The 12311-nt window shown below is 38.7% G+C and overlaps 1 protein-coding gene across 4 annotated transcripts in view; it reads right to left on the reverse strand.

The window, feature by feature from the left end:
* Positions 1–2492: 2492 nt before the first annotated feature.
* Positions 2493–12311, reverse strand: part of TFAP2A (transcription factor AP-2 alpha) — a 29302-nt gene continuing 19483 nt past the window's right edge. For all 4 annotated transcript variants that reach the window (XM_082234503.1, XM_082234501.1, XM_082234502.1 and 1 more), the window contains 3 exons: positions 10875–10993; positions 6299–6440; positions 2493–4318 (listed from right to left, as the gene is read on the reverse strand). In XM_082234503.1, coding sequence (XP_082090629.1) covers positions 4030–4318; positions 6299–6440; positions 10875–10993 — 550 coding nt within the window. In that variant the 3' untranslated portion in view covers positions 2493–4029. The remainder of the gene's footprint in view (positions 4319–6298; positions 6441–10874; positions 10994–12311) is intronic.

The raw sequence follows: 12311 nt of genomic DNA on the forward strand, positions 1-12311 counted from the left end.
ATTAGCAGTTATAATGTTCACTTACTTCAAAGTAGACCCACTGATTTCAATTGACTTTACTTTGAAGTAAAGGTACTTAACATTGGATTGCGGGGGGGGGCATAGAATGCAATGGCAAATCTCTAATTGATTTCACTAGGCCTAGATTGTAGTCTTAAAAATATAGAAGTCTAAAATCAATTGGTTAATTATATATAATACACCTTTTAATATTATATCTGGGCTATGTATAAATGTTAGTCATTCCTTACACTGACTTTGTATAATAATGTTACAAGGCCACAATCATGAAAACATCTTAAAATAGTTGTTTGCAGTGTATCAAATATGCAATATTATTCGTTGCATTTAATTTCTTAAATTGTATTTTATAGCCACATCCTTAAAATTATTAGGACCTCCTTGTGTTTCAAGATTAAGTCTGTTTTTATACATTGCCCAGCTACAGCCTAAAACGATTAGGCAGACTTTTTTTAAAAAAAGAAAAGTAACAAGCATCTGTAAAACCAGATATGAATGAATGGTATTTAATAAGATTGTTTTTACTCATTTAAAAATGAGTATTTATGCATAGCTGGAGAAAGAGCAGCAGTGTGTGCATTGCTGTTTATGAATGCCATTGTGCCTGAGGTTAGGATCCCCCACACAATCTGTGATGCAGCCAACAAAAACAGCCCAGATAGACAATGCTTCACTTCACCTGCTACAACGCTGTGCATTTCATTTATGTCAAGGCTGCGTGTACAGTTAGGGTTCATTCACCTCATTATTTTGTTACATCCACTTTACAGTTAACCAATGTATCTTGGGGAGGAAAAATGAATAAGCATTTTCAAAATGATGCCATCTTTACAAGCAGAAGATCTTCTCTCTCTCTCTCTCTCTCTCTCTCTCTCTCTCTCACACACACACACACACACACACACACACACACCATTTCACCAACAGTCTGTCGCTGTAAAAATAGCATTTCAATTTCACCAGCTCTCCTTCCTCTGCTTGACCACACTGGTTTTCTACTGCCTTCCCTAATGAGATTACCAAACTGGGAGAATGGAACATCTTGTGCTTTATCTTATGCATTTGGCCTCACCCACCTACCAACAGGAAAATCACAGAAGCAACAGGCCCAATTCTCTTTGAAGGCACACTGAGACATGTATCAAGCTTGCTAACCTCTCTCAGTTCTGCCTGAGAAATATAAAGCCTCCAAAAACACACAGTGCAAAGTTGCCTCATAAATACCATCACACATTCACCTATTTTGCAACGCTTCACAAAATACAAGATGGAGCCAACCAGATTGCACTGGGAGTTAAGTTTCACAATGTTTTGCTCACTCAGACGCTTCAGGTTTAGCATTCCAAATAAGCACTGTAAGCAAATTGTTTTGCTGTTTTGTTTTGTTTTTTCAAAGTTACCACAGGGAGAACATCTTAAGGACAGCCCTGGAGGGGTCCCCCACCTCCACTTCTGGTCTATCAAAGCCATCTTTGCATAGACAACCCTGCACCACAAAACACCACAATGAAGCTGAAACAATGAGGCTAACTGCATTTTTTCCACAATTCTACATTCTGAGACCATTTAAGTTGGTTAAAAACAAGCAAGTATCTGTTTCCACTGAATACCTATTCTGACTGGAGCCGGGATCTGCACAATATGAGAATATTCTATATCCAATATTTAATTTGCACTGATAATAATTTGGAACATTTATTGCTGGGATGCCACACTTTTCACATCCTCCCTCATCCAAAACAATAAAAAAGCTGAAATCTATGAATAAATATGTACATCAGATATATATATATATATATATATATATATATATATATATATATATACATACTGAAACACAATTATTATCAAATATGAACAATAAGTATTGCTTCAGTATACCTTTATACCATTATATACTATAGTCACACATTAAATCAATTATTTAAAAGTTGTATGCAAGCATTTGCATGTGTACACTTGCAATTATCCTTAACCAGGTATATGCTTTCCCCTTCCTCCCCAACTGGCTAATAGAGATTAAAAGGCAATGCAAATTAAGATTATGTCGGACATTTATGATAAGTAATACTGATCCTTAATTATGAAGCAGGAATAAAAACCTAAAGATCAAATAAATAAAATAAAACTTTATTTTTTAAAAAATAAAAGTACCTTTCAGTTAAAGAAAAGTACGCCATTTCTTTAACAGTACAATTTTTTTTATCCAAAAGAGTACATTGTGTTTTATTGTGTAATTTGTCTGAATACAGACTCGGTGGAATATCTAAATGATACCCTGCTCTGAACTCCAACTTGAAAGTAAGTTTTTATTATACTTGAGGGAAACAATGGGTTCAGCTGCTTATTGCAAGGAGCAATTGTCAAGGGAGAGTTAAACTCAATTACTGTAACCATACTGAATAAAAAATACTGCCAAGAACAAAAATACGCCTGGGTAAAGACAGCCACTGAATAAAAAAAAATCGACATAAAGCGTATCAAATATTTATTTATCTGGGCAACAAAGGACTATGATACATTGACAGGCATGGAAACTACTGCCAGCACAACTCAATACAATACAACTATAACTGCTTCCAATATGGCTGGTGGAAATAGAGGATACCAGGTGGTCCCAAATGTATGGAAGTTCTTTGAATAAAAAAAAACAACTCAAAATGAAGGGGGGGGAGAAGATCCCTAAATCCTTTATCTGAATAGACAGTATCAATTTATTGCTCTGATGATGCTTTCAGTAGAAGAACACGGGATATCAACTTTTTATTTTCTTTCCTTCTTTTTAAGCCACAACACATAAGGGGTTGTTAGAAACTACTAATACTTGAAAAAATCTGTCCTGAAGGAGACTGAACATCATTTCAGGTGGTGGTTAGGGGTCCTTTTCCGCTTTTATCCATTAGAAACTAAAGGTCATACTAATAATATATATTTTTAAAATCCAGATTATTTTATTTGTTTAGCTGCTTTATTGTTTCCTTTAAAAAAACATGCTACAACAGGGCTGAAGTGATGAATCCCAGAAAAATTCCACCCCCTCCCTCCAAAAAAGCTTCCCCCTCCCTTTTTTTTGATTTCTAAATAAGTAACCATGAACCACAGTGATGGAACTAAGGAGGGGGAAAGATTTAAAAACCCACTAAACAAGAGGCAAACGAGATCACCAGATAAATAAAAAAAAAGTTTCAAACAGACTCACCATATTTACAATTCCCATTAAATTACACATAAATAAATATATACATACATGAACACTGATCCCCTTATAGAACAACTGTGGGTTGGTGTTACCATAAGAAAGTTCAAATTGGTCGCTTTACCTTGGGCAGGAGAAAAGTTCTACAACTGAAGACATGACATGGAACTGCATGTGGTTTGTGTTCAAGTTTATTCACAATACTGATAAAATGTCATCATCCTCCTTTTTGTCTCTCTCTCGCTCTCTCTCTTTTAAATATGGCTACAATCTTAAACAGAAGTTTATGTAAGGGAAGATGGTGATTCAGTCCGATGAAACTCATTTGTTTTCTCCACATTTACTTAATTGTTCATTAATTGTTTGTTTTAGTTCTCTCTCACACACACACTTTGTCTTTTTTTTATAGAAAAAAAGTTCTATTTGTTTTGGGGGTTTTTTTGAATTTTTCATCGTTTTTGTTTGTTTTTGCTTTTTTTAAAAAATGGAAAGTCCACACAAACTGAGTCGACCAGAAATAAAAAATAAAAAATCCTAGGCTGGCTCCATCGCCTTGTTCATCTTCCTAGGCTCCAGACTGGGCAGCAACTGAGAATGAAATGGGAAGTGCAGGAGGGAGAAAGGGAGAGAGGAGATTGGGGGCGGGGAGGGCCGTGGGTTTCCAGTCCTACTACGTGGGGTAGAAGATCTCTGGGCTTCTGCTGCTGTAGCCTTGGGGCTGATGAGGGACGGAGGGAGAGACTGAAAGGAAAATGCAGAGAGAGCCAGGCTGGCTGGTTGGGCAGGGGGGTTTGGAGAAGCAAAAAAAATCCTCATTTTCTGTGCTTCTCCTCTTTGTCGCCGCTTTTGGTGCTGTTGTCTGTGTGGCTGTTCGGGTTGTTGCTGAGGTACATTTTGTCCATGGCCTTGAGCGCCTCGGTGAGATAGTTCTGCAGGGCAGTGACTGCAGCGCACACAGCAGGGCTGCCGAAGCCGTGCGAGATGAGGTTGAAATGGGTCAGGCAGCTCTGGATGCCCGGCTCCAGGATGGGGGTGGGCCGAGAGTTCCCCAGAGGAGATCGGTCCTGAGCCAGCAGGTCGGTGAACTCCTTGCAGATCTGTCTGCAGCACAAATGGAGCAGAGAGAAGGAGAAGAGGAGGAAAATGAGCCAGCCTTGTCAGCAAGCAGCCAAGCCAAGGAGTCAATGCCTTCAGAGATCAGCGGACACAAACACAAACACACACACACACACACACACACACACACCTACCTCCATGTGCACATTTCTTCTCCAGGAGCAATATTTTCCTTTCTGCTTTCTAACACATCTATGCATTTTTAAACTGAAGAAACCTCTCTTTTTTGTCTGCAACACACACATTCTCGGCCAGCTTTCCTTTGTGTTTCTGCTAGTCTCCTAGGCAGTTTGCCTGAAGGAGGGGGCTGTGCCTTTATTTCCTTCTAAGAACAATATTTGATTCCTGTTTACTTTAACTAACAACAACAACACTGTCTCAATAATCTTACTGAGCCACCCACAAAACCTTACGAAAGCACCATACAAATGCTATTAATAAATAAAGTAATCTCAACCCTACTCCCCTACAACTATCAGTTGTAACCTATCTAGCATTTATTCCTCCACTTGCAGGCACTCAGGTTGACTTCAGACACACAATACCTCTCTTACACACACAATACAGGTCTCTCTCCCTTTAACACAGCTCCTCACTTTCATAAACAGATGTGCATCTTCATACACACGCTAAATACAGCAGAAACCACACAGGCACACCCCTTCACTACACAATTTCTCTTTCACTTCCTCTCTACATCTTCCTTTCCCCCCCCCCACAAAATACACCCCTTTCAACCATTTTTAAAAATGCCATACCCAAATTCAATTCAGCAGTTAGCTTATAGCATGATTTTAAAAGCCATTATTTGTTGGAAGTAAGTTGAAGAGATTGCAATAACACTTACACCCAGTAAGATTTTTAAAGAGATGGGGTCCTTTGAAAGTTCTGCTAGGCCTATCGACCCAAGGACTTCCCCTTTGACAGAAGTAAGAGCTACTTTCCCTGGAGCTGAAACATGGAGGGTCTTGAGCAGAAGTCACATTCAGAACAGTATCTGAGCCAATTGTTTTTGGGGGGAATACAGCAGAAAAATAAGTGGCATATTGAAACACTTGGCTCTCTAAAGGCCAGCATTAAATATCTCCCAGGCATAAACTACCTCCAACTTCAGCTGGTGGGTGCCCTCTGGCGCAATGCCCTTTGGTGACATCGCCACCGGTAATTAAGGAGTGCTAAACAAGGCTTTTAATTTCCAGCAAACACATCATGCACAACAGCCGGGGCTTCTCTCTCTTCCTCCCCCACCCCACCCAACCTGGAAGTCTAGTTGGTTTTCTTATCCACTAGACTTTACAAACACATATCCTTCTGCTAAAACAACCCCCACTGGCATTTCTGCAGTTTGCAGGTTCAATTATGTCTTCAAGTTAATGGACAAACTTGTGGGGAAAGGGTAGGAAAATGTTGCCAGTTCTTAAGATCTAGTATGCAGTCTGTCTGATCTTACACGTGTTTTGGGTATCTCAAGTTCCACTGAGATCAATCCTATTTACTCCCAAGTAAGTGAACACAGAATTCTGATATCCTATGTATGTTTACTTGGGAATAAGTCCCACTGTGTTCAGTGAGGCTTTTTCAAGGTAAGTGTGCACAGGCTTACAGACTTAATGAGCCATTTTTACTTCACTGCTAAAAAAATGGAATATCCTCCCTCTTTGAATTTAGAAGCTCAGATCTAACCATCACTTTGCAGACATCACAATCTCGGGGGGGGGCATGTGGAAGGGTCCTTCTCAGTCATCTACACAAACTTGGTTTGGACAGTAATAATAATATACTCTTGAATGAATGCATGTTTTATAAAGTTAATTATACAATGAGAATCTTGTATGCATGGTGAAAGCTACCGCCCACAATTAATAAATGTGAAAGCTAATAATCACACAATATCAGAACAAGCAAGCAAGCAATGGAAAGCCTTCCTTACAGCTCGTTGATACTCCACAAAGGTAAATGTCTTACTTTGTAGCTAGAAGCATGTTTTTTCTTGTGACTTGCTCATTTGGATCGGAATGTTGTCGGTTGAGAAATTCAGCTACTGCTTTGGCAGGAAATTCTGTTTCACAGACATAACCAAAATCTCTTGCTAGATGAACGGCTTCTCCTGAAATGAGGGGTAGGTGGAGTGGGAAGGCAAAGCTAATCAATACACAAAGCTCAAGCAGGGCTGAGAAGGAGAACTTGCTAACATGGTGGAGCAGCTAGGCCACTCCATTACAATCAATGGGAGCTTTCTAGTTGACTTCCCTGGGTGTATAATTGCACCTTTGGACTTTTACCATACACTCCAGACAATGAAGACCCCAAACTACTAAAAAATCTGCAAATGTATAATTTGTAAGTAAAAAAAAAAAAAAAAGCTGGTTTAAAGAAAGTACTATGAAAACCCTGGTGTAAGATTAATCATAACACCTGATTGTTATAAATGTAAGATTTCAGTGCAAGGAATATTTTGTAAGCATTTCCTGCAGGAAATGATCAGTTCCTCATTAGCTGCACTAGGAGAACACAGCTTTTTAAAACCTTGTTTTAAAATCAAGCAATGGGCATTGTTTACATAATGAACATTAACACTGAACACTGTCTCTTCACAGGCAACAGATCATATTAAAGTTTGTTAAAATTTGCTGTGGGAGGGGACTGTGATTAATAAACACCTTGGTTAAACTGCTTATTAATGCACTAAACTCTTTCAGTGTTAAATCATACCGCAATATATTTTATTTTAAAATACACAAATTTTATCTGAAATACTTATTTTCTGCAAAGTGAATAGTGAGCTTGTGTTTGTACTCTTAAGGAGATCCATTCACGCCTTAGATACAGGAAGAAAAAATATATATGCATGCCTGGGCAAAAGCATATGTTTAAACTATGCTAATTCTTCTTATTTCTTATCACATACTAGAGATTAATATTGATTATTGATCACCATTAATTCTAGAGCTCCCCTAAATGGATTGCATTAAACAGTTAAGTGTTTAAAATTTAACTTGATCGCATATAATTATCCACCCTTCCCTTCCCCCCTCCCTTCAAACGATTAACCATAAGAATTTTAGGGTCATTCTGCTGAGTCTGTCTGTTTTGTTGATTTTCAAATCTTTGGTTTTAATTTCCTGAACCAGTTGGTTTTTACTGCAGGGCTTCCTGCCATTAGCTTTAGGTCCGGAAGAACGCATGCGCCAATTAGAGCTTCAAAGCCTCAGTCCAGTGAGCTTGTTTCCATAAAATGGAGCGGATCATAAACAATAACAGTACTTTAGAAACTGCCTCATCGCACAGGGACTCACAGCCAAAACAACTGTATATTATCTCTCAAAGGGGAAAAAATTGCCCACTATTATCAGTTTATCTGAGCATTAGCCTTTACTCCTTTGTTTTTTCTCTAATATAAGTGGATCAAACCCTAGCCAATTGTTATTTTTTATAAAACCTTTATAAAAAAAAGTATGAGGTCAGCAAATAGATCCTATTAAACCTTTTACATATTACTTAACATCGCAAAAGCATTAGAACTGGCCAGTTGCCCCTGCCAATTCTTTTTGCATGTTTCCCATTTTATTATTTTCTTCAGTATACATTGAATTCTTTTTTTCCCTTCAGCTGCTTGTAAACTTTGTTTTGCTTTGCTTGGTTACGCATCAGTTACTTATGCCATGTAAATATACTTTAGTTACAAACGACAAATGAAAATCTCCTTGATACTCTTTCAGTTGTGGCTGGCATTCTTAAAATACTCCAGCTTTACATCTTTGAACCGTTCAATATTTTTTAAAGCAGGCCACAAAGCAAAGAAAACTATTAGGCTATTTCTAAGCAAAACCAAAGCTAACCAGGGGTCCAGAAAAGCTTAAAAAACACTCTACAGTTATTGAAATCGGGGTTAAAGACCTCGAGAATTAAACACTGGAGAAGAAAGGTTGCATGAGTATCAACCCCATATCAACTTCCTTGTGTCAACAGCTGTGGCAAACTAACCCCACTTAAAGCTGGACCAATATGTTTCTTTCCACATTATAAGGCATTTGGCTAAATGAAGCTCCCTAGCCCTTGCACTCTCATTAATGTTAGAATAGTATGTCCTTCCTCCCCCTTTTTACAATTGGAAAAGATATCAAAGAAGGTTCCCCCCATAATATGCAGCAATTGGGAACAAAGGAGGAGTTCAGTGGCTGGCTGCGAAGCTTTCAGGACACCATTAAATCATGACTTAGGTCAAGGATTCCAAAACTAATTCAGGAAGTAATGGTCACGCATTTCTCAAATGCAGATGTCAGAACAACTTAAATTATTTACTGGTATGCAGTTTGAAGCAGCAGAGGCTTACTTCTTTTCGGGTGGCTGCAGCACCTAGCATTTAAAGCTGCCTAGTGATGAACTGAGAATGAAAGGGGAAAGGCTGGAGATCTGCATTGAAAGATGGTCTGCTCAGATAGACCTGTTAGACTGCATCAATGCAGCACATTAATAAACTGCCAAATGAAAACGAAGAAGGGTCCGGCCTAATTTCTAAACAAGTTTCTTTTTTCTACCCAACTTCACAGAAATTGGAAAATTTGTTTGAGGCAGGAATTTGTTGGTGCGGTGGTAGTCTTGGTGCAGCAACTGGCAAAGTCGGCGTCTTCCTAGCGAAGCATAATGATGCCATGCACTCTTTCAACGTAGGCCATTCATATAGAATGTGCGGCCTGCTGGAACCCTTTTAATACGCTATTTAATCCTGAACAATAATCGCATCCCACAGATTAATAGGCCAAGATGTTACTGGTAGTCTAGTACTACCCCTGATATATGTATTGGAGCTGTTGTGGTACAGGGGTCTGATTGCTGGACTAGGTCCAATGAGACCCTAGATCAATTTCCCTCTCACTCATAAAGCTCACGGGGTGTTCTTACCCAGCCTTTCTCAACCTTGGGTCCCCAGATGTTGTCAGACTACAGCTCCCATCATTCCTAGACAGCATGATGGGAGTTGTAGTTCAAGAACATCTGGGGACCTAAGTTTGAGAGAGGTTGGCTCGATCTCACAGGGTTTTTCTGAAGATAAAATGAGGCTGGGGAAAACAGATAAGCCACCTTGACCTCTTTGGAAGAAAGGTTGAATATAAACTCTAATAAATAAGTATTCTGTCCAGCTTTATATTTGTTGCATTTATAAGGTCTTCACGGGTGATGGGATTTTTTGAGATTGGAAGTGGTCAACAACTATTGCAACGTATTAACATTTTGAATTCATTATAATGTCCTTTCTGCAAGCATCTACTCATATAAGCAGCAAAGCAGCATGGGTTTCATTTTACACACAAAGCTCTTGCACAATTAAGAGTCATTTTGAACTTACTTAGGCCCATTCATTTCTGCAAAACTAACAGAACAGAACCACAGGCTTCAACAGTAATACACTTTTCTCTCAGTATTGCAATGAGTATTGTTTGTGCCTGATTGTCATCTGGATTCACAAACTAGCAAAACAGGAATGTTTGAATTCAACCTGATTTGAAGAGTACATACAGGCCTACAATACACTTAAGTTAACATATTTGGCTTTTAACAAATTTACACCCAGTTCCTAAACACATTTAGGCTGCAATCAAACCAGGAGTACGGTATGTCTCATTGAACTCAGTGTGTTTTACTTCTGAGTAGACATTCATAGGATGGTACTGTCATTATGATCTGTTAATTTATTTATAACATAGAGAGAAGTCTATTTGGAGAGCAGCCTTCATTCAATTGATGTGAATGACCTAAACAGGTTTAAATGAAACTGGATTGCAGCTTTACATACCAATTTAAAACAAAAAACTCTACCCATACTGACTGGTGAATTAGAATCCAGTTACCTATAGTAGCACAATTAATCAGTTCATTAATAAACACTAAGTTTCACTTCTCCCAAAAATAAACTTCTTTTGACTAAGAAGTCCAGCTAAGTCATATCTTGTTTATAAAACCATCACAACCCCCAGTTCCTGTTGTCTGAATTAAGATGTGTGCAATGATTGTACACATCACTACCATGCCCCTTTCACTGGGGACTGCACTGATGAAAATCCAATTAAAATCCACCATGTCAATCAGTGATTAATAAATTAATTCATTAATTATGCTTAATTAATATTTTCAGCCCTACTTTTTTTTAATGCAAGTGAACAACCCAGTTAAACTGAACTTTCAGAATTTATAACCAACTTAGTTCCATTCACTTCACTGAGACCTGGCAACCCAGATCCTAACCACATTACAGGGATTTAAGCCCAGATTTCAACAGAGCCGGCTTCAAATTATATTTAGACATAAATGGATTCTGGACTGGGCTGACAGCTTCAATTCACCTTTTGAAAAAGTACAAAGCAAAAAGGTCAAAATGAGCATTTTCCTCAGACATAATGATTTAAATTAAACAATGCCCATAAACATTTCAGCACAGGCCTCCAAAAGGTTCTGGTTTTGTTCAGTGGTAAAAACAAACGATAAAAATACACATTTCCCAAAGAATGCCCTTCTCCTCGCCAAATCCAAAGCCATCACTTACCTTCCACTAGTGATGTCAGCAGGGTAACATTAGCAGCCTTACGTCTCCCGGCTGGCAAATTTAATCCTATTTTGTCCAGTTTTTCTCTCAAAGATCTCCCTCCATTTTTTGATTTCGCCCTGTTCCACACGTTAAAAAAAAACAACAACAACACTTAACGCATGACTAATATCTAGCAGTTCGTATTGCAACTCTTTCAAATATTTTCCTCCAAAGCTATTTTACAAATCCTTATTATAAATGATATAGTGGCATTCCATTTCAGGAAATGCTAGGTGTGGAAGACATGCTATGAAAGGGACAATTAAATGCAAAACAGGGAAATGCCCTGAAATATTTCCTTGTGTCTGAAATAACCATGGAGATAGAACAGCTAAAATTAAGCCCTTTACGTTCTCACAGTGTCTACTGCAAACCATAAACAGGCACTAGGTGGCCCTTACCTTATCCTGGTATGGACCAAAGTCATAACCACTATTAGTGCTTTCACACATTTGCAATCCAGTGGGGACTTGCTTAAGCCAACCCTCCTTGCATTGTTAACTAGCCTAATTCACAATTGTTAAGTGTGTTCATTTGTCTTCCATTATGGAAACTGCACTCAGTTTGCTCAAAACATGAAGTTGGAATGATACCTGCTATTTTGTCCCTGTTCAGGTGTGGTTTTCTTTTTAAAAGAAAATACTTCATCGTATCCCTGTAGCCGGCAACTTGGATCAAATCTTTTTAATATTCCTTATTGTATTGTAGCTTAGCATTACTCGCTTGTTGCAGCATTACTCAGCAAAGCAATGCTGGCAGTGCCCTCAGCTGGTGTGTGTAAGCTTTCAAGAAGCTTTGCTGAGATGCATGCCCTGCTATGATGAGGGGACAGTGTTCATTGCTGAGGCTGCTGACTGGATGCATTGGCGTGTGTGGCAGTGTTGTGTGATTGTGGCACATGCTACATACAACAACAACAACCACAATGATAACAGCAGATATAATCGATGCTTTTTCATATTTAAGGTCATCTCTGCACTTTCAGGAAGCACTTTTCTATCTACAGTTAGAAAAGTGCTTCCTGAAAGTGCAGAGATGACCTTAAATGCTGTGTAATATGATCTCATTATTAACAACCCTGTGAGATGGGTGGTTCATTTTGCAGAGGGGTGTTGCTGTTTTTCAAGGCCCCAAACTAAAACTGAAGAATAGTTACTTGCTCAACACATTTTCCAGGTTCAACGGCTTGAAAGCAAGTGATGCCCTCTCATTAAAGACACTCAGGTCACTACTGAGCTAAGATTCTGATCTCAAAATATTCTGCAGATCTGGTGTGTTCTGAGGTTAACTACTGCCTTCTCGTGCCCCATGTAACAACATATCCACACAAAAGGGATAACTTTTTACATTTGTGGACCCGGAACAAATATTAACACAAGAGGCACGGGGCTTTGC

The sequence above is a fragment of the Podarcis vaucheri genome (assembly GCF_965113315.1).
Source record: "Podarcis vaucheri genome assembly, chromosome: 8".
Lineage (NCBI taxonomy): Eukaryota > Metazoa > Chordata > Lepidosauria > Squamata > Lacertidae > Podarcis > Podarcis vaucheri.